Here is a 26,017-nt window from a genome sequence, read left to right on the forward strand (position 1 = left end):
TTCAGTCAGATTTCATTTGAAAAACCGAAAGTTTGATTCCTGAAAATGTTACCTATATATGTTAAATGGTGTGTATGTGATGCTCATGGTGGCCCACTCTGCTTACTACATATATCTCGGTCACCACATTGTTCTGTTTAGGCGCCAATGCTAAGCTCCGCTACCAGATCACGTCTGGCAACACTGGCGGGGTTTTTGACGTGGAACCAGAGGTGGGCACCATCTTCATCGCCCAGCCTCTGGACTACGAGCGGAACAAGGGCTACAAGCTGCTGGTGCTGGCGTCGGACGGGAAGTGGGAAGACTATGCGGATGTGATGGTCAACGTGGTCAACAAGAACGACGAGGCGCCAGTGTTCACGGTCAACGAGTACTACGGCTCTGTGACTGAAGAGCTGGATGGATCGCCTGTGTTCGTGCTTCAGGTGTGTTTGAAACGCTCACTGAGTCCAGCAGTAATCTGTATTTGTCACGTTACTATGACAGCATGACAGCAGTTATTTTGACAGCAGCACAAATGACCTCTGAAGTCATCACACGTGTGTTAGTAGAAAATGAGGGAGAATAGTACGATGTACAGTATCAGATGTCTAAAATCTCAGGAGAGTGTTTTGTCACCAACTCAAGCGTGTTATACAACGCTATCTATCTGTCATTGGGAAAGACTGAGGTTTTGATGTGTATTTCACATTTTCTCTCCGTAATCATTTGAATGTTTTTCCATCAGCATCTGAAGAGCTTAAAATTGTAACGTTCGATCTGCATTTTTGTCAAAACTGAATTACGGGCATAACCTTCGTTTTGTTAAATATTCTGTACCTACTGCATACCCGAATTGAAGAAAACAAGATAACAATTATTCCAGCTAATTATCTCAGAATAATAGAACCTTAGAGTCCCAAGGTCACACAGTTCTGTCATTCAGAATGTGAGTCATTGTGCGCCAGGAGGTTACAAGACACTCTAGTACCCAAAGCCTTTATGACTGAATTGCATGAGATGACATCATGCTGTTTTTCATTCCATCCCTGTTTTATAAGATTCTTCGGATGGGACGTCTGGTAGAAGCTTTAGCCCACTAGCAATTTTTCCCCCACCACTCCATGGTATCTCATTGGTTTCATTTCACCTAGAAAACCTGACGCTCTGCAATTCTCATGGTAGATTTAAACATGTTGCTCTGCCTGGGGATTGATTGGGGCTGAGGTCAGGAGAGTGAAAGTTGTGCACATAGCCGATAAACTAGAGTTGATCACTGTGCAGAGTAGGTAGGTGTGAAGTTAACACTTCAACCAACCTGATGGATGACACCAAGTCAGCAAGCTTCAATAATTAAACAGTGCTGAACTCCATTAAAGAAAGTTGACGCGCTGCAGATTAAAAAGCTTCACCGAGCACATTCCCTTTGATGTTGTAGGTAACTGCTACTGACCCAGATAAGGATGCTGACCAGGAGGCCCTGCGGTACTCCCTCCATGGCCAGGGAGCCGAGAGCGAGTTCATTATTGATGAGGTGACGGGGAAGATCTACGCTCAGAGGACTCTGAACCGGGAGGAGCGGGCCGTGTGGAGGTTTGTGGTCCTGGCCACAGATGAGGGCGGCGAGGGTCTGACCGGATTCACTGACATCATCATCAACGTGTGGGACATCAACGACAACGCGCCCGTCTTCACCTGTGCCCCCGATTGTCATGGTAACGTGCCGGAGAACTCTGCCCCCGGCACCTCTGTTATGGAGATGACGGCCACCGACCTGGACGACTCGGCCGTGGGCCAGAACGCCGTGCTCTCCTACAGGATTGTGGGTGATACGGGTACAGGTGGCAGCAGCTCTGACATGTTCAGCATTAACCCGTCCACGGGCACCATCTCGGTGGCAATGAGTGGCCTGGACCGGGAGCAGGCAGAGGCCTACCTGCTGGTGGTGGAGGCCAGGGACGGGGGTGGCATGATGGGCACGGGTACTGCCACCATCAGGGTGACAGATGTGAATGACCACGCACCCAGGTTCACAGAGCGGTCCTGCCTGGCCAGGGTTCCTGAGAGCAGTGAGCCCAACGCGGTGGTGCTGGAGATGTCTGCTGAGGACTGGGACACGGGAGAGAACGCCCAGCTTACCTTCAGTGTGGTGGCAGGAGACCCGGAGCAGAAGTTCTCCATGGTGAGCCACCGGCAGGAGCAGCGTGGCACCCTGAGACTGAAGAAGAGGCTGGACTACGAGAGGACAAGTGAGCAGCGCTTCAACCTCACCCTGAAGGTCGAAGACCTGGACTTCTCAAGCTTCATCCACTGTATCATAGAGGTAGAGGACTGTAACGACCACACACCCATCTTCATCGCGCTCTCCCAGCCGCCAGCGCCCCTGCCCGAGGACGTGCCCGTGGGCAGCAGTGTGGCCAGGCTGACAGCCAGCGACTCTGACTCAGGCCAAAACAAGGAGATCACCTACAAAATCCTTCAGGAGTCAGACATTCTGGGCCAGTTCTCTGTAGACCAGTCTGGTCTAGTCACTGTGACCAGCGCTCTGGACAGAGAGAAAGCAGCGCAGCACCACCTGGTCATCCTGGCTACTGACCACGGCTCTCCGGCCTTGACGGGGAGCACCGTCATTCAGCTGACTCTGCTGGACGTCAACGACAACGGGCCGGAGTTTGAGGCAGTGTACACCCCAGTGGTGTGGGAGAACGTCGCTGGTCCCCAGCTGGTCAGACTCAACCAGACCTCCACACTGCTGCGGGCCGTAGACCGAGACTCAGCTGAGAACGGATCTCCATTCTACTTCAGCCTTCCCTTAGAGCTAAACCACAGCAACGACTTTTACCTGCAGGATAACGGAAACGGCACGGCCACCATCACAGCCCTGAGGGCCTTCGACCGTGAGAGGCAGAAAGAGTTCCACCTGCAGATCATCATGAGTGACAGCGGCCATCCACCCAAGACGGTCACTAACACTCTGACCATCACCATAGGAGACGAGAACGACCATGCTCACCAGGCGGGAGAGAAGGAGATTTTTGTCAACAGTCACAGAGGTGAGATCACTGCCATCATCAATACACTATAATGCATGAATTCATGAATAGCACAGCAATGAGAGAACAAATTCACAAAGCAATATATGAATGAGGAGCAAATCGTTTGACCCTCAGTCTGACCATTTCCAAGGCTTGAAGGTTTTGCTACAACCGGGAGTTTATGAAAAGAAGCCATGTCTCTCTTGTTGTTCTGGCGCCTTTTGTAGGAGCCGCTGTAGGAGCGAGCAATTAGGTATAGCTGATTCTCTTTTCTCCTCTTCAGGGTTGACTATCTATTCCAGGTGTTTTCCTCTCCTTTCACAAAATGAGTCAATACATCATGTTCCTCTTGTTGAAGTGCAATGGAAAGCTACTGGTAGTATGTGTTGACTAGTTTCTTTCAGACACATTTTCTTGTTGCCTTGCGGTAATTATGATGGCCTTTCTCTCTACAGGCATTCATATGCAGCCTGCTGTTTTCAGAATACTTTAATGTCCATGTGAACAGTGCTCTTTTTGACTATACCCCTTCATGACACACACACAGAGACACACGCCCTTGAGAGAATCAGTGTTCTTTGCCGACAGGGAGGATGCCGACCACTGTCCTGGGGAAGATCTACGCCCCGGATCCTGATGATTGGGACAACAAGACCTATGCCTTTGAGGGACATGTGCCCAAGTAAGACATCTCTAGCTCTCTTCCTCTGTATTTCTCTCTTTCCCTCCCTCCGTCCCCCTCTCTCAACGCCCCATAAAACCTTGAGAGTGATGTCTCCCGACAGCATCTCTGTCATTGATGCTGTGGACCTGCACCTGCGACAAAGGTGTGAGACGAGCAGAGCAGAGGAACCCTGAGCGACAGGGTGTTTTTGAGACGGTTGCCTTGAGATCTCTGTGAAGGCTCAGCAGCTACAGTGGTGTTCGGAACACATCATACCATGTGACACCTTGACGGCCTCACATCCAGAAGCACTACCACTGCCACCTGCACTGCACTCACATACATGAACTCAGATTGACTGTAGCTTTCCTCCCAGAGATTCTGTTCTTTCAACACACATAGCTACAGTATGTTGTTGAATCTTTTCAGAGTTAATATTTCATCGAGCATCTCTCATCTTCACTCGAGTAGAGAAACTTCTGCATTGCTCAATAGGGAAATGGTTGGAGTCCGGTTTACTAATTTTGACACTTCATATAAAACACGGTTGGATTTGAAGATGATTAACCAGCTCATCTCAATGTCTCCTTCGCTATTTGATGTGCCTGGGATCTTGCTTTGATTCCCAGTGTAATTAAACTTGAATGAGCTCAATTACAAAAGAAGTATGAGGTTGTGGACCACAAGGAGATGCTTCCTCTCATCTTTTTAAAAATCTTTTCTCTTTTATAATCTCCCCTTCCCCTCCCCCTCCCCTTCTTTCCTCTATCCTCTCCTCTCTTCCTCCCTCCCTCCCTCCCTCCCTCTCTAACTCTCTCCTCCCCCATAATTTCCTCTTTTCTCTTGTTATATCCTCTCTCTTTCTGCTGTCTTTTATCTATTCCTTCTTTAATTCTGCTGTTTGAATCTTTGTGTCTTAATCTCCTCTCTCTGGTTCCCAAAGTCGCTCAGTAATGTCTTCTCTTTTATGTCAGCCCAGTATTCATTCATGGTGGTGTATCACCAAATCTATCTACAGATCCACCAGAGACTGCTCATTTTACATGCGATATATGAAGAACTGATGTTGCTGATCTGTTTTATTTTATGCCTCCTCAGTTACTTCCTCCTGAACAAGCGGACGGGATTCCTGATCATTAAGGAGAACGCTCCCCCGGGCAGCTACGAGTTTCAGGTGCGCGTGTCAGACGGACTGTGGCCAGACGCTGTCTCTGGGGTAACAGTGTATGTGAGGGAGCTGCGTGACGAGGCCATCTACAACTCTGGATCCCTCCGCCTGGCAGGTGCAGTACAGTACACATGCCCTCTGAACCTTGACCTATGACCTGGGACCGAATTGTTTTATATGTGTTGTCATATGAAGGTTATTTCTTATTTTTCTAAGAATATATATTTTCAAGATACAATGCGTGGGTTAGTAACAGTGGAAATGGGTAATTCTTGGAAATAGGTCATTTTGAAATTGTAATTAGACAATGTTGTGCTTCCTCTGCACTTTCATTTTGGGTGTCAAGTATGGTCTGATACACCACTTATGTGTGTGAAAATTAAATGTACTTTGGAAGAAATGGTCTACGGCTGAGGGGATTTGATGATTTCTGAGCTATTTAAATGAGAAGAGAGAGGGAGGAATAGCGGAGGGAGTCACGGCTCATATAAGCTGATAAAAGGGATTTGCTTCAAATTCCAAAAACAGCAGCAGGCCAATGTATTCACACCAACCAGGAGCCTTTACATTACAGCTGGTGGTTATATACTGTATAAGATTATTTGGGTAAACAGGATGTTTTATAATATGTTACTGTAAGTGATGAAAATGGAACCAAAATCTCCCGTAACGATTGTTTGTTTGTTCTCTTCTTCAGCCCATTTAATCTACAGTAGAGCCGTCTGGTTTCGTACACTTCTTAGCCCGGGTATTTCGAGTGCATCCTCTAAACGACAACAATATCCACTGCATTTAGAGAGCTGTGGAGTGTGTATTGATTGAAATGGCTCATGCCATAAAAGGTCTGTTGAAGTTGAACAATATGTCAACAACTGCTATAGTGCTGAGCACTGAGCCAGCTCAACCCAGAGTGCAGCAAAACTCGGTTTTTCATTTATCTGACTCATCTGCATATAATCTTATGTATTTATATTTATCCTCACAGTTAAGTGTTTTACCGATTTATTTTTAGGAAAACCAGGGATAAATTTAGAACAATTTGACATAAACAGTTGCATTCATGAGTTTATTGATGTTCATTTTTTTATCATAATAAAACCAATAAGGTCCGCCAAATCCAAAAACAGATACAAATGAATTTAGATAAATTCTGTAAGTACAGATATTGTTTCCTCGGTGGGAAATGAATATTCAACTAGTCCGTTTCAACTGTGTGGAGTTTGGAGTGACTGCAAGCTTATTACAGTATTATAGACACTATGTCCTGGGATGCCCTAGATTAAGCTCTTACCTTCTAACAACTCTTGTGTTGCTTGTGAGCATCATAGAGCAATGTGTGTGTTCGTGGGAGTCTCCGATGTTCATAGAAAGCTTTTAGTAGTTTGTAGCTTAAACCATTCAGACTCTACAGACGTTTTTATTAAAAGACCCGGGCCAGGGCCTCTTCGGGATCCACCCTTGTCTCACAAACACCGATGTAGCTCAGCCCCCATTAATCACACAGACTTGGTTGGTATCTACGGACGTCGAAGAAATAGGTGAATCCAATGGTACAACCCCGAAGACTGTAGCTGAAACACACAATGTTAAAACAGGGATAGAAGTTCAAAACGTTCGATGTTGAAACTTTTGGTTAAATATACATTTGTAGACACAACCCAGAAAATGTTAAATGTCAACACCAAGACTGCCCCCAATCCAAATGCATTTGTAAACAGCAATTACCCGAAGAGAATTGGGATTGTGGAAGCCATTTTCAGGTTGTTTCACAAATAAAGCACTCTGTAAACATTCTCATGGATTCCAAGTCTGGAGGATTATGAAAAATTCTACTTATAGTATTACTGACATAGCCTCGATGACATTTTAAATTCCATTTCAAGAACAAATGTGGAAGGCAATAAGGACATGTACTGTTAAATCTTCTTCTGGGAGATTAAGGCTCTTTATGGAAAACTCACAGGAGAAATTGATTGAAAGGTGAAATGTGTGATAAATAGTGAATTCTTTAGACACCCACACCAGTTCACATAAGCATATAAACTCAGCAAAAAAAAAGAAACGTCCCTTTTTCAGGACCCTGTCATTCAAAGATAATTCGTAAAAATCCAAATAACTTCACATCTTCATTGTAAAGGGTTTAAACACTATTTCCCATGCTTGTTCAGTGAACCATAAACAATTGATGAACATGCACCTGTGGAACGGTCGTTAAAACACTAACAGCTTACAGACGGTAGGCAATTAAGGTCACAGTTATGAAAACTTAGGACACTAAAGAGGCCTTTCTACTGACTCTTAAAAACACCCCAAAAAAAGATGCCCAGGGTCCCTGCTCATCTGCGTGAACATGTCTTAGGCTACAGGGAGACAGGACGGACAGGTGCTCACCCTCACAGTCAGTGTAACAACACCTGCACAGGATCGGTACATCTGAACATCACACCTGTGGGACAGGATGGCAACAACAACTGCCCGAGTTACACCAGGAATGCACAATCCCTCCATCAGAGCTCAGACTGTCCACAATAGGCTGAGAGAGGCTGGACTGAGGGCTTGTAGGCCTGTTGTAAGGCAGGTCCTCACCAGACATCACCAGCAACAACGTCGCCTATGGTGACAAACTCACCGTCACTGGACCAGACAGGACTGGCAAAAAGTGCTCTTCACTGATGAGTCATGGTTTTGTCTCTCCAGGGGTGATGGTCGGATTTGCGTTTATTGTCGAAGGAATAAGCATTACCTCGAGGCCTGTACTCTGGAGCGGGATCGATTTGGAGGTGTAGGGTCTGTCATGGTCTGGGGTGGTGTGTCACAGCATCATCGGACTGAGCTTGTTGTCATTGCAGGCAATCTCAATGCTGTGCGTTACAGAAAAGACATCCTCCTCCCTCATGTGGTACCCATCCTGCAGGCTCATCGTGACATGACCCTCCATCATGACAATGCCACCAGCCATACTGCTCGTTCTGTGCGTGATTTCCTGCAAGACAGGAATGTCAGTGTTCTGCCATGGCCAGTGAAGAGCCCGGATCTCAATCCCATTGAGCATGTCTGGGACCTGTTGGATCGGAGGGTGAGGGCTAGGGCCATTCCCCCCAGAAATGTCTGGGAACTTGCAGGTGCCACATCTCACAGCAAGAACTGGCAAATCTGGTGCAGTCCATGAGGAGGAGATGCATTGCAATACTTAATGCAGCTGGTGGCCACACCAGATACTGACTGTTACTTTTGATTTGACCCCCCCTTTGATCAGGGACATATTATTCCATTTATGTTAGTCACATGTCTGTGGAACTTGTTCAGTTTATGTCTCAGTTGTTGAATCTTGTTATGTTCATTAAAATATTTCCACATGTTAAGTTTGCTGAAAATAAACGCAGTAGACAATGAGAGGACATTCCTTTTTTAGTACATCCTCAAAGAAACACACACACACACACATACACACACAGCTTTATTTTTGTGAAAATTCAGGATTTTGTGGGGAGTAAAAAATGTTGACCATTAAAAATCCTATTTTCCCTAACCCTTAACCTAACCCTAACTTTAACCCAACCTTAACCCCAAAAGCCCTAACCCTAACCCGAAACCTAACCCTAACCTTAGAATTACAATGGGCCAGTGCAATTCAGGGTAAACACCCCCATAAACAGACATACTACAAACCTAACCTTAACCCCAAAACACGAAATCTAACCCTTAAGCTTAAAATAGCATTTTAACAAATTCAGGACATGAAATAAGTCCAGACTTTTCAAACTCTTTATTGTTTTCCTACCTTGTCAGGCCATTCAAGTGAATTATTAGGACGTTGGGGTCCTGATAAGGAAGGAAAACAAGTACACACTCTCACTCTGTTTCGCTCTCTCTCTCAAATGCACAGCCCTCTGGGGAATGTCTAGTATGTTGAATAAAGAACTTTGAAACAGCTTGAGTGTGTCCTTTTCTGGCTGTGAGATTAGTTTGAAAAAGTTCAAAGTTGAATCCCTCTATCCCTCATTCCATTCCTCCCCCCATCCCTCCCTTCTGCCTAACTCTGGGGCCCACCTCACCTGTTTGCATCTCTCTAAGGTCCTGTTTCAGGGATCAATAAAAAAGAGAAATTGGAAAAAATATATTCAGTTTCCCTCTGGGATTAACACCAATACTAACCTCTGAGTCTGTCTCAAGGTCCTATTGACTCAGTCAACTGACACCCCCTACTCTGTCACCATCAGCGTGTCTGTCTGCTGACCTGACATGACAGGGGCATGCTAGTCTCTTTTAATGGAGGTAGTTTGTATTTACTGTCCCCTACGTATTTATTTGGACAGTGAAGCTGAAACTTTGAATTTGGCTCTGCCCTCCACCATTTTGGATTTGAGATCAAATGTTTAATATGAGGCAACAGTCCAGAATGGCACCTTTTATTTGAGGGTATTTTCATACATACCTGTTGTACCATTTAGAAATCAATGCACTGTATGTGTCTAGTCCCCCCATTTGAAGGTGTATAATTATTTTTGACAAATTCACTTGGTATTAACTTTAGTCAAAAGTGTTGTATTTTAATCCCAGATTCCTAGCACACGATGACTACATCAAGCTTGTGACTCTACAAATGTGTTGGATGCATTTGCAGTTTGTTTTGGTTGTGTTTCGGGTTATGTTGTGCCCCAATAGAAATCAATGGTTAATAATGTATTGTGTCATTTTGGAGTCACTTTTATTGTAAATAAGACTCGACTATGTTTCTGAACACTTCTACATTCATGTGGATGCTACCATGATTATGGACCATAATGAATGAATCATGAATAATGATGAGTGAGAAAGTTACAGATTAAAGTGACTCCAAAATGACACTACATTATTTACAATTCATTTCTATTGGGCACAACATCATCCGAAACACAACCACAGCAAACTGCACATACATCCAACAAGTATGTAGTCACAAGCTTGATGTATTCATTGCATGCTAGGAATATGGGACCAAATACTAAACTATTGACTAAACGTCATATACTATAAGTGAATTTGTCCAAATACTTATGACACCTTTAAGAATTTTGCCAGCTTGATGTCACTCAAAAAAATGTAAATGATCTTGCTGCTCAACAACTCGGTGAGTTCATTCTGTATTTGGTGGCCAAGGTAGCTGGTGGTGTGACTCGAGGTCCCTTTTTGGACACGGTTAAGGTGCTCTTTCATGATTGGATCAAATTGTCCAAATACGTAGGGGACAGTAAATACAAACTACCTCCATTAAAAGAGACTAGCATGCCCCTGTCATGTCAGGTCAGCAGACAGACACGCTGATGGTGACAGAGTAGGGGGTCTCAGTTGACTGGGTCAATAGGACCTTGAGACAGACTCAGAGGTTAGTATTGGTGTTAATCCCAGAGGGAAACTGAATATATTTTTTCCAATTTCTCTTTTTTATTGATCCCCTGAAACAGGACCTTAGAGAGATGCAAACAGGTGAGGTGGGCCCCAGAGTTAGGCAGAAGGGAGGGATGGGGGAGGAATGGAATGAGGGATAGAGGGATTCAACCTCTTTGAGGAAATGTCCATTTGATGGAGAGTACAGTGTTTCTGTGTGTCCCCTTTAGTGCCAGATTTCTAACTGCCAGAGACTGCACAATAACAGTCAGACGTGTCAACACCTCTCTCCATCTTGTCCTCTCAAGCCTCCATAAGTGCCATCTCATGTTTATCAATTGCTTCCCATTTTTTTGATCCTCATTGACAGTTCTTTCCTTGTTTTCATGCAGTTTTGGAGTTCTGGACTGCTGTCGTGCGATGTCAGCAAAGAACTTGCATGTCTGTCAGTCATGAGTTTTCTAAATACATTGTCTTCTTAGAAAAGAGTTTGCAGCAGAGGCAGAAGAGGCTGTTGTTTCTTTCAGAATACACCAACCAACTTCTAGGGATATTTGTTCACCACTCACCAAGGTCTTCCTGAAATACTGGTGGTGGCAACTTCTTCCATTACTCTCATTCCTTGGGAAAACAAAGTTAGGTGGTACCTCACTTGGTCATCTGCAAACTGGTTGTGTCCGAATTCTGTCGGTCAGAACCGAAGGCCAGTCAGCAGGGTCTGTAGACAGTGGTTCATCCTCAGCAGCAGGATTTGGTGGGGATACTGCTACAGGCATTTCTAACGGAGAGCACATGGGCATTAGTTGGGTCATTAAATGGGTCTTCCTCATCCTCAGGCTCAGACAACATTTGTGAAGACACCTGTGTGGCTGAGGAGGTGGATGGCTCCTCATCCTGATTCTCTGAGATCATTTCTGAAGAGGCCTGTGTGGCTGAGGAGGTAGATGGCTCCTCATCCTGGCCAGTGCCAGAGGGTGCTCCAAAGAAAATTCAGAAGTGTCCCTGAATTTGCATGAAATACAGTATATGAGTCTGACACCCTGACACCCTAAATACATTATGCACAATTTATCAAACTTTCAGAATAGGAACTAAATGAACCATACAACCTCCTTGGCTAATTATAGGCATAAGACACCCCAAAATATTAAATATATCACAAAATATCAGCATAATAGACGTCTGTTAGCCAACAGCATTGGAAATTCCCCTTAATGAGCTCAGGACCTAGTCAATACTATCACAGAAAATCTTTATGATGTCACCTCAATGAAACTTAACCAAATCCATAATGTGCTAGTTAGGTGGTAATCATTTTGCTGCAGGCTACACACATTATCATGATGAAACTGTGTGAAATGATATCCAATGTTATGTAAGCTAGTTGGACAGAAGACGAAATAGTGTCGCCCTATGTGTAATAGCATAGCAAGCAACATAGCAACATAGGCTAACAACATAAGTGTTATACTAGCCTATTTCATTGCATGCATAATTATATTATACTCATAAAGAGATGACATAGCTGCAAATATTTATCTTTTGCGCGTTTCTCCTCTTCTTCTTCCCTCTTTTTCCTAAACTGGGCACCTGATGGCTTAGACCTTTTCTTATCCATTTGTGTTGATTTGGCACTAATACATTACCTATCCCTCAACACTGTCAACCAAGAGTCAAGACTCAACCAATTCACCTTGGTGGTCTGCAGACTGGTTTTATATTATTCTTAACGATTTCGCACAAACCAGAAAAAAATGCAACAATATGTCTGTGAAACTACAGTTGAAGTCGGAAGTTTACATACACTTAGGTTGGAGTCATTAAAACTCGTTTTTTTCAACCACTCCACAAATGTCTTGCTAATAACAAACTATAGTTTTGGCAAGTCAGTGTGAACTTCTACTTCGTGCATGACGCAAGTCATTTTTCCAACAATTGTTTACAGACAGATTATTTCACTTATAATTCACTGCATCACAATTCCAGTGGGTCAGAAGTTTACATACACTAAGTTGACTGTGCCTTTAAACAGCTTGGAAAATTCCAGAAAAAAATGTCATGGCTTTAGAAGCCATGGCTTTAGAACGCCTGAAGGTACCACGTTAATCTGTACAAACAATAGTACGCAAATATAAACACCATGGGACCATGCAGCCGTCATACCACTCAGGAAGGAGACGCGTTCTGTCTCCTAGAGATGAACGTACTTTGGTGCGAAAAATGCAAATCAATCCCAGAACAACAGCAAAGGACCTTGTGAAAATTATGGAGGAAACAGGTGCAAAAGTATCTGGATCCACAGTAAAACGAGTCCTATGTCGACATAACCTGAAAGGCCGCTCAGCAAGGAAGAAGCCACTGCTCCAGAAGCTGCATAAAAAAGCCAGACTACAGTTTGCAACTGCACATGGGGACAAATATCATACTTTTGGAGAAATGTCCTCTGGTCTGATGAAACAAAAATAGAACTGTTTGGCCATAATGACCATCGTTATGTTTGGAGGAAAAGGGGGGGGGGGGTTTGCAAGCCGAAGAAGACCATACCAACCATGAAGCACGAGGGTGGCAGCATCATGTTGTGGGGTGCTTTGCTGCAGGAGGGACTGGTGCACTTCACAAAATAGATGGCATCATGAGGGGGAAAATTATGTGGATATATTGAAGCAACATCTCAAGACATCAGTCAGGAAGTTAAAGCTTGGTCGCAAATGGGTGTGAAAAGCGTGTGTGAGCAAGCAGGCCTACAAACCTGACTCCGTTACATCAGCTCTGGCAGGAGGAATGGGCCAAAGTTCACCCAACTTATTGTGGGAAGCTTGTGGAAGGCTTCCCGAAACGTTTGACCCAAGTTAAACAATATGAAGGCAATGCTACCAAATACTAATTGAGTGTATGTACACTTCTGACCCACTGGGAATGTGATGAAAGAAATAAAAGCTGAAATAAATAATAAATGTCAGGAATTGTGAAAACCTGAGTTTAAATGTATTTGGCTAAGGTGTATGTAAACTTACGACTCCAACTGTATATATTCACAGTATTATGAATTTATTTGGTAGCGTTTCGTAGTGTGACTGATTTACTAATTGCATTATTAACGTACCAAGTTAGAGGTGCGCTATTTGATAGATTCCCTCGCTCCCCCTACCTCGGGCTTCCTACCCCTGCCCTCCTCTCCATCTCGTACTTCTGAGTGGGAGACCTTCCCAGGCAGTAGCCTGCCTAGCTCACAAACTAGAATCAGGTCGCCCACTCTGACAAGGTTAATTGTCCCACACGGTGACATGATATCATTGACATGACGTGCAAATGAGTGCTGGGAAAACCTATCGCGCAAATGTCACCATTCCAAAGAATTGTGTGCGGGCAGCTGCCCATGTCGCCAACACCTAAATCCGCCACTGTGTGTGTGTGTGTGTGTGTGTGTATGTGTGTGTGTGTGTGTGTGTGTGTGTGTCTAATGCCCGTGGGAAGGAGAGTCGATGTGATCTTTGCTTTGGATCAAAGCCAGGTGTCAACCTGGCCCTCCGTGTTAAAGAGAGTCCCTGTCTGTCTCCCACCGCACTGGTAATGAGACCAGACAGACGGCAGTAGCATCGGCAGCAGCATCCTCTCGCTGAGTTCCATTTCCATTCTCTTAATGTCAATCTAGGATTCCTCCCTCTGTCTGTTCCCGTGGCCTTAATCACACTGAGCAACACTGGCACTCCTCAGGACCTAATGATCCCAGATTGACACCGCTCAGGTGTTCGCAGCATGACACTTAAAGCCTGCCGTCAGCCTGGGGATTAAGAGTGGGAGAGATGAGAGCACACAGACACACACATTGTCAGAAAGTTACACACATGCACTCACATATACACGTCACATGCACGCACACACACACACACATTCAGTCAGACAGTTACACACACTAAACTTTGTAGAAACACCCAAATTCAAAAACATGCATTTATTCAACGTTTCAGTCATCAGATATGATTATTGGAGCCTTTTCCTTTAAAACAATTTATAACTATGTCACTGATGTCATTGAAATTGGATGAAATCTCTTTCCCTATCTTTTCCACCTGTCTCCTGTGTGCTGAAGAGTTTCGATTGGAGCAGTAGGGGGACCCTGTCTGTGTCAAACAGGGCCCAGGGGACTGAGGGGAGTGGGGGAGGTAAAGCCCAGGGCCCCTGCTCCATCCCCAGCTTCCCTCTCTCTCCTAATCCCATGCTAGAAGGTGTTGACTCAATTAGAGTCGGCCTCGGCTCAGGAGCTTTCTCACCTTGGCACCCTCTCTTTGGCAGCGATGCCGTGCTCCAAATTGAGGTTGAAGGCTGTTCCGTCCTCTACCATCTCCCCCCGCTCAATATCCCCGACATGGCCAGAGTGGTCTGTCTGTGTGAGCGTTGGCTGTGACTGTGACATTGTATAGCAGGGCTGGGTGGTGTCTCTCTTGCTGGGCCAGGGCCAGTGGCTCTCAGGAAGGGAGAGGAGAGGCGATTGACAGGGCCTGTCAGGTCAGGTCTGGGAACATGGTCCTCGCACAACTTTAATGTTCCTTAAATACATCCAGAGCTGTTTTCAAGGACATGCATTTTTCATGAGTACAGCTCTTTATCTTTTAGAATATATATGCCCAGTATTACAGCTACGGAGTGTCTCTCTAATAAGAGTACAAGTCACAAGCAGATCTTGTCTGTTATTCTGTTTATTGTTTCTCCTGCTCATTGAAGAGATTTTAGGGATGCATCTGTTTCTGCCTAGGAAAACGAGAGGGACGAGTCATGTGGCATATGTTGGCTTGTATAACTTTGTTTGTTTGTTTGTGTGTCTACTTGTGTGTGTGTGTGTGTGTGTTGCAGACATCACAGCGAAGGATTTTATTGAGCAGCGTGGTAGCTTGAGGAGTCGTTATGAACTGCTGGTGGACTTCCTGTCGGAGATGTTGGCGGTGGGCGTTGACGACATCAACGTCTTCAGCCTGACGGACGTCCGGGAGAGGACACTGGACGTGCGCTTCGCAGTGCACAGCAGTCCCTTCCTCAGAGCAGAGAGGCTACAGGGATACCTCGCCGCTCACAAACAAAAGGTACTGATGACCCTGGAAGTGATCCTGTTGGAGATACTGTGATTTTCAGTGAGTTCCAAATGAACCTAGAACGATTATGTGATTATTTTAATGAGCCTCACTCAACGTTAAGCATTAGAAGATGCAACCCTAATTCGAACGCCACTGAAAATACACACAGAATTACTGGACAGAAGACATTTACTTGTATGGTCAAAATATGGAAAATGCAGTCACTCAGGGACTGTTGCTAGCCTATTTTGAAGAGAGAGGGATTTCAATCGAAAAAAATATGCAATATGTATTTGTGTAGCCTTGTGTTTTTCCACGTAATGAAAAACGTAACCCTCTAGTTTTTTTGAGCCGGTTTATGTGGATGTTACGAATAGATGATGTAACATTGCAATGTCAATTACGGCATAATATGTCTGAAGCTGTTATTATGTTGCTGTCACTTTGAGTACATTAGTTATTGCAGTATTGGACTGTATTCACCAGACCAGCTATAGATTAATGTGGGCTGTGGAGCCTTACAGTGTAGTTGTTACACAGGAACAATCTTTGAAGTTAAACCAGACCATTAAATCGCCTAGTGGTTTACCACGTTGGGCCAGTAACCAAAAATGTCGCTGGTTCGAATCCCAAAGCTGACTAGGTGAAATATCTCGGCAAGGCACTTATAACCCTAATACTCCTGTAAGTCGGTCTGTATAAGAGCGTCTGTTAAATGACGAAATGTACAATTTCAACATTTGAACCTTACCCAACACTTAGACCCTGCTTCATCTTGTTCTGACATCTCTTCATTGAGGCGCACGTTCACTTCCTCCTTCATGCAGTTGAAAGCTAGAGGGAAATAGGGAGAGAAAGAGATAGAGGGGGGGACAGACAGAGTTAGGGAAGGAGAGGGAAATCAGTGAAAGAGAGAAAGAAAGAAAGAGAAAGGGAGAGAGAGAAGTGAAGAAGAGAGAGAGATTGTGGATGCTTCAGGTGTGGTTTGTGGATTGTCTGTGCTCTTTCATCTGGATTCCGTGTGCCCCTCTGAAAATATATTGATCACAATGAGATGTGAAGCGTGGCGAGAGATGGTGAGCGCGGAGAGGGAAATAGGGAGGGGGGACGGCTGCGGTTATTAATGTTTGCAATTCTAGAGTAATGGAAATATGAGACAAAATTATGTTTTCTCTCTCTCTATCTCTCGCTCTCTCTCTCTGTTTCTGACATGGCAATGTAGATTTCCCTTGCTGGTAGAGCATTTCAATTCTTAGTGCACTCCTGACAGTTTTAAGAAAGTAGATATTGGTTTCCTGTGGTTAAATTCATTGATATGTAGACCAAGTTCTATGTTCCTCTTGTAGAAGTAATAAGGCAGCTAGAGAGAAGGGATGTTTTGGTTGATTTTGGGAGAGTGAAAGAGGACCCTTTTGTGTTATAGATCACTGCTTCCAGGCCTTTTGTTGTGAGACTTCACTTCTGGGTTCTGTGTTGTCTGGGTACATGGACAATCCCAAAATTATTATAAGTAAGTTATATTGAAATATCCAAGCCTAGCCCTACATACTCTTTGTCAGTGTCTTGCCAGTCGATGATATTGAGTAGGAAAATGCCACCCCTAAGTCACATAATAAAAACGGCGTTTTGAAGTACATTACATTACCAAAAGTATGTGGACACATCATTCCAAAATCATGGGCATTAATATGGAGTTGGTCCCACCTTTGCTGCTGTAACAGCCTCCACTCTTCTGGTAAGGCTTTTCACTAGATGTTGGTACATTTCTGCAGGGACTTGCTTCCATTCAGCCACAAAAGCATTAGTGAGGTTGGTCGGGCACTGATGTTGGGTGATTAGGCCTGGCCCGCAGTCGGTGTTCCAATTCATCCCAAAGGTGTTCGACGGGGTTGAGGTCAGGGCTCTGTGCAGGCCAGTCAAGTTCTTCCACACCGATCAGAAATTGTATGCTGTAGTGTTGATTTCCCTTCACTGGAACTAAGGGGCCTAGGCCGAACCAAGAAAAACAGCCACTGACCATTATTCCTCCTCCACCAAACTTTACAGTTTACACTATGCATTTGGGCAGGTAGCGTTCTCAGATTGGTGAAGCGTGATTCATCACTCCAAAGAACACGTTTTCACTGCTCCAGAGTCCAATGGTGGTGAGCTTTACACCACTCCAGCCTACGCTTTGCATTGCGCATGGTGATCTTAGGCGTGGTGTGAGGCTGCTCGGACATGGAAACCCATTTCCCAACAAACAGTTATTGTGCTGATGTTGCTTCCAGAGGCAGTTTGGAACTTGGTAGTGAGTGTTGCATTTTTACGGATATGTTTGTCTATGGAGATTGGCTGTGTGCTCGATTTTACACACCTGTCAGCAACGGGTGTGGCTGAAATAGCCAAATCTACTAATTTGATGGGGTGTCCACATATTTTTGTATATATAGTGTATATTCTAGCTCTGCTGGTGATTGGCTCAAGGTCTGTTGATTTTGAATTGGTTCAGTAGGACATGTGATATTGGTTGAGTTGTGAGTGTAGTGATGGAACAGGCATGGGGAGAGGGAGCTCCTGATGTTTGTAACTTTTAAACAGTGTTTTATTTGTTGCCCCTGATCTCTGATAGCCCATCCCTACCATATCTCCCCCTGTATGCCCTTCTCCCATTTCCTCTTTCCGCTCTCTCCCAGTGTGCGTGTCTCTGGCTTTGAACATTCAAGATCCCCCTGTAGCCTGCTGGGATTGAGGAAGTGGAAATCTCAGCATGCTCCACTCCCAAGGGCTCTCCCCTCTTCTCCCCATTTACCCCTCTGTTTTCCACCTCATATCCCCCTTATGCCCCCCTCCCCACTCCTCCTCCTCGTCTCCCGCTCAACCCCTCCCATACACATACCCTGTGATGTGGCACAGGCAGAGACACACTGACAGAAATAGATAACGCCTAAAAACATGAGGTGAGAGACACTTCACACAGTGACAGAGTGAAGTAGGAAAACAACTTTTCTGGTAACAAATTCTATGAAGTCCATATTAATAATGCATTATACAGCATTATACATGTACTCATAATGCACTATGATACAGTAACAATGCAGTATAAACCAGTGGTGGTCAGTGCTGTTAAAGATAAGGGAGGACAATTATTTTTTTAATGAGCATGGCCTTATTTCTATTACAGCATATTGGATGACTCTCATTTAAATTCCATTCACCCAGTTCAATGTAACACCGATAGGTTTAGGCTACTACATGATACTCACATTTTCCCTATACCCATTATGAGGTTGCTACAACCTAGCCTATGAATTAAAGTTTACAAAATAGGTGCACACAGGTCGAGAGACAAATTTGTGGTGACAGACAGTGACATTTAGTCCCAACTTGCACACTCTTGCCTGCATCTAGTTGATGTAGGGTGTAATCATTAGTCCAACAGTTGCAAACAAGAATTTCTATTCGACAAATTCAGGTATGTTTATCCCCTTTTTGTTTCGTTTGCTTCCGTTTAAGAAACCTTTTCAACATAATCGGCGGAATGAATACACGCCTGATCACCTGTAAACACAGTTCACTTTCATAGCAGCCACGTTGTATTCCTTCTCACATTAATGCCCTCCCCTTCACCTCTTCCCTTCACTTGTGGACTTCAATGCACCAGCTGCATCAGCTGTATGTGACCAGGCGAAATAGCCTTTCCTAACCAAACCGCTACACACAGCCTACATCGTTGTCACCATATTAGCTAAAGTAATGTCATAGTCAGCATAACTAATAGAACTAACACGTTAGTAAACCCGCAACAATCATGCAGTAATGTTAGTGTACAGTCAGTAAGTAGTTACACCGCCGGGCCCCAGTGGCAATAAATGAGTAATACCAAAAGCTTACATTGACTTGGAAGAGTTCCAGTGTTGTGTTGGAAAGTCATAGCCAGCTAACATAGCATCCCTCTGTTTGATGCGGGGGTGTTTCAGTTGGCTAAACTAGCTAGCTGCATTTTCTAGTGAAACTGAAAGTGAAAAAAATGATAATCTCTATTTCTCTCTTGCTTCCCCTTCATTTTGGCAGAAATCAATTTGTTTAAATCTGTTCAACCATTGTCTTTCTCTCTCTTTGAGTCAACTGCCTGTGCCATTCTGTACCATCACTCATTCATATATCTTTATGTACATATTCTTCATCCCTTTACACTTGTGTGTATAAGGTAGTTGTTGTGAAATTGTTAGGTTAGATTACTCGTTGGTTATTACTGCATTGTCGGAACTATAAGCACAAGCATTTCGCTACACTCGCATTAACTTCTTGCTCCTACTTGAGACGCAGATGTCTCAAGTAGACACCTGGAAATGCAAATGCGCTACGCTAAATGCTAAATGTACTCGTTAAAACTCAAACGTTCATCAAAATGCACATGCAGGGTATTGAATTAAAGCTACACTCGTTGTGAACCTAGCCAACAAGTCAGATTTTTAAAATGCTTTTCGGCGAAAGCATGAGAAGCTATTATCTGATAGCATGCAACACCTCAAAATGCCTGAATGCGACGTAAACAAAGATTTAGCTTAGCCGGCGCTACACAAAACGCAGAAATAAAATATAAAACATTCATTACCTTTGACGAGCTTCTTTCTTGGCACTCCTATATGCCCCATAAACATCACTATTGGGTCTTTTTTTCGTTTAAATCGGTCCATATATACCCAAAATAGCTTTCTATGGAAGCTGTGTGATTCAGAAAAAAACATCGTTTTAAAACGCAGCGTCATTTTTTAAAATTAAAAAAGTTGACGATAAACTTTCACAAAACACTTCGAAATACTTTTGTAATCCAACTTTAGGTATTAGTAAACGTTTATAATCTATCAAAATGATTACAGGGCGATGTGTATTCAATAGCTCCTCGTCTTCAAATCAATGGCTGAAAATGTGCACCTCACAACATCCTGGCTGAGACCGGAAGAAATTGAATCCAGTTAGTTGGATTTACCAACAAAAAAGTCCCTGGAAAATGACGACAATGGCGACATCATGTGGAATCTGTAGGATTTGCATGCAGGTCCATAATTAATTTTGTGCCCTTTTAACAACCCATGAAAGTGACGCATGGAAATTATTTTTAGCTTTCAAAGAGCAGTTTTTCTTGCGCTTTTCGATGAAACACACAATCTGTTATAGTCACAGCCGTGATTTAACCAGTTTTAGAAACTTCAGAGTGTTTTCTATCCACACATACTAATCATATGCATATACTATATTCCTGGCATGAGTAGCAGGACGCTGAAAAGTTGCGCGATTTTTAACAGAATGTTCGAAAAAGGAGGGGGTAGACTTAAGAGGTTTTAACATCTGCTAACCATGTGTATGTGACAAGTAAAATTGGATTTGATTTGAACTACTCACCACATTTTATACACTGCAGTGCTAGCTAGCTGTAGCTTATGATTTCAGTACTAGATTATTTCTCTGATCCTTTGATTTGGTGGACAACATGTCAGTTCAATCTGCAAGAGCACAGAAGTTGTCATAATTACTGTGTAAGTCTATGGAAGGGGGTGAGAACTATGAGCCTCCTAGGTTTTGTATTGAAGTCAATTTACACAGAGGAGGACGGAAGCTAGCTGTCCTCCGGCTACACCATGGTGCTACCCTACAGAATGCTGTTGAGGCTGCTGTAGACCTTCTTTGCACAATAGTGTGGTTTAATCAGTTATTCAGTGATGTGATTTTATTTCGTATAGTTTTATCTAAAAAGGATAACTTTCTAAATGTTATACAATTTTTATTTTTATTAAATTCACTGAGGAGGATGGTCCTCTCCTTTCTCCTCTGAGGAGCCTTCACTGATATAAAAATAGTTATAGACACACATAAAGACTCATAGGCTTAAAATTCCGTATACCAATACTCATAATGCATTATATGTATAATCATAATCACTTTTTATGTACAGCAACATAGTGTTTTATAATTACTGGTCACGTTTTCCTCAATGATCATGCAGCATTATAATTACCATCAGTGTGATACATTTCTAACGTTTTTGTCAATGAGCAGCAGGTTATTATTACTGCATCACAATCTTTGTTATGGTGTATAGCATACTTATAAAGTCATATTTGATTGATATAGGTAAAGTGATGAAATGCCTAAGGCAGACAGATAACAATACACCATAAACTGTTGCTATACAATTATGAAGTCGCCATTGGTCTGCTTTCAGAGAATGAACCTCTGCACATTTAGTGATGACACAACAGAAAGCTCTTCATTCTTTCTCAAACATAACATACATTGCCTCAAGATCTTACAGATGTAGGATCTTAATGTGAGCTAGTTTCCTACAGTAAGAAAATAATCCTGAAGCAACAGGAAATGTGAATTATTTATGTGGATGATAAGTAATGGACAATTTTGAAGGGGTTGATGCGTTGTTTGTAATTACAAGCTTCAGAAGCCTTTTTCAACCTCAAAAAATTAAAGGAAGGTCCTCCTGCAACAGGGGGACCAAATTAAGACCCAACATATGTACAATTGGCACAGCTGGATATTATATTAACATAAACAGTTCAAGAAAGAAAAAGGCAAATGAAAAAGTCAAAGCCTAGTGCGACAAAATTATAAAATAACATTAATATTTACAATAACATTGCTCAGCGTGATTTGCATGTACCAATTGAATCTCAGCTTACGTAGGATAAGCAACACAAATGAGGAAAAGGTTGATGGTTGTACTCAATATTTTTTTTTCAATTAAAAGCAAGAATTTCAGCACCTCGTAGAAAGACCGCAGTTGTACAGGACAAACAAAGGTACAAAACTCAGCCCAGCCTTGATATAAGAGAACAGAGTTGAGAGTTCCTCAGCTATAAGTGATTGATTATACTTATAATGCATTATGAGTATTGGTATACAGACTTGTGAGTCCATATGAGTCTTTATGTGTGTCTATAACTATTCTTATGCTGTATTATTATGCTTATACTTTATTATTGCTATCATAGTGCATTATGAGAACATGTATAATGCTGTTGTGTCATTGGCTATGCCGGATTAAGTGATATGACATGCTATTCTATAAAATCCTTTCTCTGTAATTAATATTACCTGATTGAGCTAATCATGTAAATGTAATTAACTAGAAAGTCGGGGCACCACGAAAGAGTGTTTATAGAGCTGTTATCTTCCGAATAAACTCTTAAAGACCTAGTAATATTTTAAATCAATAGCAGTCAATATTAATCGTCACCTTATTTCAGTCTCATCTGAAAATTGTAAATTCTTGGTTATCTTCACGAACCCTGGCTAACAAGTTGAATCAGCAATACAAAATTGGGTTTAATTATTTATTTACTAAATACCTAACTAATCACACAGAATTACATATACACAGAATGCAAATTATGTCATACAGAAAACGTCCCTGGTGGACAGAGCCGACATGACGGTTGGTTACACAAAGGAAAGGGGGTTGGGTTTGAGTGAAAGAGCGGGAAGATTGAGGTACAAAGAGAGAAGCCATGCGATCGTAAATACAGTATCTTATGCATTCTAAATTACCGCCCATTTGGAAAATGAAAATGCAATAAATATTTACTCTGAGCTGCGCTTTGGTAGGTTGGTCGTAGATGCTAGCCGTGTTGGCCAACAGAGATCTTCCTGTCCTCAGAAGAATGTCTCTGGTGGTAAATTGTATACGTTGTAGTATCGTCGTTGTGTGTTAGACTGGATACGTCGTCCATCCTTTCCTAGCCCACATTTACAGCGGCCGCTGCTAACTCAACGGCTAGGAGGTATCACTTCTGGAGTGAATAAGAGTTCAAAGTTCATACCATTCACAAGCAAAGCTCACGCTGAGGTTGGATTAGTTCTGTAGTTGACATGTTAGTCCCTTTTAACGTATGGACCGTCGTCCTGTCGTCCTCGGAACAGGAGGTTACATTTTCGTCAAGGGCTTATATAGTGGAGGGAGAGAAGGATGTGTTTCATAGTTTATAACCCATGTCTCTTCACAGGGGCGGGCCACTGATTGAGCAGAGGTCTAACCTTATGAAAACCCAATTCTCTCATTTGGAAGCTAAAATTACATGTTGTCTTTTTACAAATAGTTTCATATTCAAACATTTAAATTGCACAATAATTACATGTGAATCTGATAACTAGAATGTGTAGATATTCCCAGACACAGTTTGTGTCATCATGTCATCAGTCATAATGTCTCAGATGACAACTGAACTGACATCATATTCATTAAGTACCAACGCATATTTTCAACTGGTTCTATTACCGAAAAATGGTTCCTTTCCCCCCACTGTTTGATGTTCCCAGACTCTCTATGTTTAACAAAGGCTATTCAAGAGTCCTTCAGTAGAGTCAAGAGAGAGAGGGGAGAAAGGTATTTATGGGGGGTTCATAAACCTTACCCACAGGCCAACTTCATGACAATGCTGTATAATATATTATGAGAACTTGTATAATGCTGTATAATGCATTATGCATATGATATTCATAGAAAGTGTTACCACATTTATTGTATTTTAAAGCTGCGATATGTAACTTTTTGGGTGACTCGACCAAATTCAAATGTGAGTTAGAGATCTGTCATTGTCATTGAAAGCAAGCCTAAGAAGCGGTATATCTGTTCTGTTTTTTCATCTTTTACTTTCGGTTTTGTACACCAGCATCAAACAGCTGAAAATACAATATATTTGGGAATTGAAAAGTAATTTCACAGTGGCTTGAATGTTACAATGATTCTCTAGACTTGCTTGTTTTGTCACATAAACTGAAATTAGAACTATTAGAAATGTTTGCTACCATGAAATGGTGGAGGTAGCCGAGTGGTTAGAGTGTTGGGGCAGTAACCAAAAGGTTGCTAGATCAAATCCCAAGCTGACAAAGTAAAAATCTGTTGTTCTGCCCCTGACCAAGGCAGTTAATCCACTGTTCCTAGGCCATCATTGTAAATAAGAATTTGTTCTTAACTGACTTGCCTAATTAAATGAAGGTTAAATAAATAAAATACATTTCCGTGTATTCCACCTTTAAATGGTTGGTAGCATAAACATAACCACATGTTTTGTTTGCATTAGTATATACATCAAAAGTCCCAATGCAACGTTACACTTCACTTTTATATTTGTATTACATAAAACCGATTAGAATGTCGAAGTGATGTTGGAAAATGTTTTTCCGGGTTGTGATGTAATATCGAGGACGGATGTTTGTACTTATAGGTAACCAGATCGTCACCATAACTAAGTTACTTGACCACACTGTGTTGTTACAGTGGTGAGTAAAAACGTATGCTTCCTACATTTTTAACCATTGGATTTGGGCTTTGTTGGTTGCAGAGCAGGTGCTGCAGTGTATTGATGTTTAGAGGGATGGGTTTGTGACTGAAGGTTGTTTTAATCTAGACAAACTGGTCCCCAGTTTGACCAGCGACAGTGACCTTGTGAGACAGCATTTTATTTCGTCACGCAAGGACATGATCAGCTTACCATCAGAGCACATAATGGACATTTGTTTCACGTCAGAACAGCAACAACCAAACGGCTGTACTGGACATGCTGCTAAGTACTGCTAATGAGCATGATGATTTTAGGTCTAGTGTGTAATTATGGTTTGTTTGTATGACTGACTGTATCATTAAATGGCGGCTCAGCTGGTCTTCTCTAAGAACGTAGCCATTAAGCACCCTCCTCGTCTGATTGGCTTACCTAGAGACCGAGACATATATTTGTTTATTTATTTATTTTCCCTTATGTACTTTAACTATTTGCACATCATTACATCACTGCATATAGACATAATATGTTATTTTAAATGTCTTTATTCTTTTGGAATTTTTGTAACTGTAATGTATTGTTTATTGTTTATTTCAAATTTGTTGACTATCTAGTTTGCTTGCTTTGGCAATGTAATTTTTTTTTCCTATGCCAATAAGAGCATCTTCCCCAATATTTGGAACTAAGGACTGATCACCCCAATCCACAAAAGTGTAGATGTCAGAGTCTAGGTGATGTGGGTAAGGCGGAGTCAGGCACAGAACACAGAGATGAGTAATAATAGTAACTTTACTCAAAAATAATCTTCCAACAAGGAGAACGAAAATCCAGAATCACATAAACGAGACAACTGACAACAATAAACACGCACAAAACCACGATAGCTCCAGAGGTTTAAATAGGGAAATAATTGAAACGTAATGGGAACCAGGTGTGTACAATACAGACAAAACAAATGGAAAAAGAAATGTAGATCGGTGGAGGCTAGAAAGCCGGTGACGTCGAACGCCAAACGCCGCCCGAACAAGGAGAGGCACCAACTTCGGCGGAAGTCGTGACAGTAGACAGATTTGACCCTAATAACTACCGTGGGATATGCGTCATCAGCAACCTTGGGAAAAATCCTCTGCATTATCATTAACAGCAGACTCTTCAGTGAAAACAATGAACTGAGTAATGTCAAATGGGCTTTTTACCAAATTATCATACGACAGACCACGTATTCACCATGTACACCCTAATTGACAAACAAACAAACCAAAACAAAGGCAAAGTCTTCTCATGCTTTGTGGATTTAAAAAAGACTTCGACTTAATTTGGCATGAGGGTCTGCTATACAAATTGATAGAAAGTGGTGTTGAGGGAAAAACATACAATGTTATAACATCCATGTACACAAACAACAAGTATAAGGTTAAAATTGGCAAAAAACACACACATTTCCCACAGGGCCGTGGAGTGAG

General features: G+C 42.6%; 1 protein-coding gene across 1 annotated transcript in view; it reads left to right on the forward strand.

The window, feature by feature from the left end:
* Positions 1-26,017, forward strand: part of LOC139412407 (neural-cadherin-like) — a 185,887-nt gene that overhangs the window by 113,569 nt on the left and 46,301 nt on the right. The window contains exons 17-21 of the mRNA XM_071159210.1: positions 142-425; positions 1,418-3,032; positions 3,603-3,696; positions 4,777-4,961; positions 15,065-15,291. Coding sequence (XP_071015311.1) covers positions 142-425; positions 1,418-3,032; positions 3,603-3,696; positions 4,777-4,961; positions 15,065-15,291 — 2,405 coding nt within the window. The remainder of the gene's footprint in view (positions 1-141; positions 426-1,417; positions 3,033-3,602; positions 3,697-4,776; positions 4,962-15,064; positions 15,292-26,017) is intronic.

The sequence above is a fragment of the Oncorhynchus clarkii genome, chromosome 6 (assembly GCF_045791955.1).
Source record: "Oncorhynchus clarkii lewisi isolate Uvic-CL-2024 chromosome 6, UVic_Ocla_1.0, whole genome shotgun sequence".
Classification (NCBI taxonomy): Eukaryota; Metazoa; Chordata; class Actinopteri; order Salmoniformes; family Salmonidae; genus Oncorhynchus; species Oncorhynchus clarkii.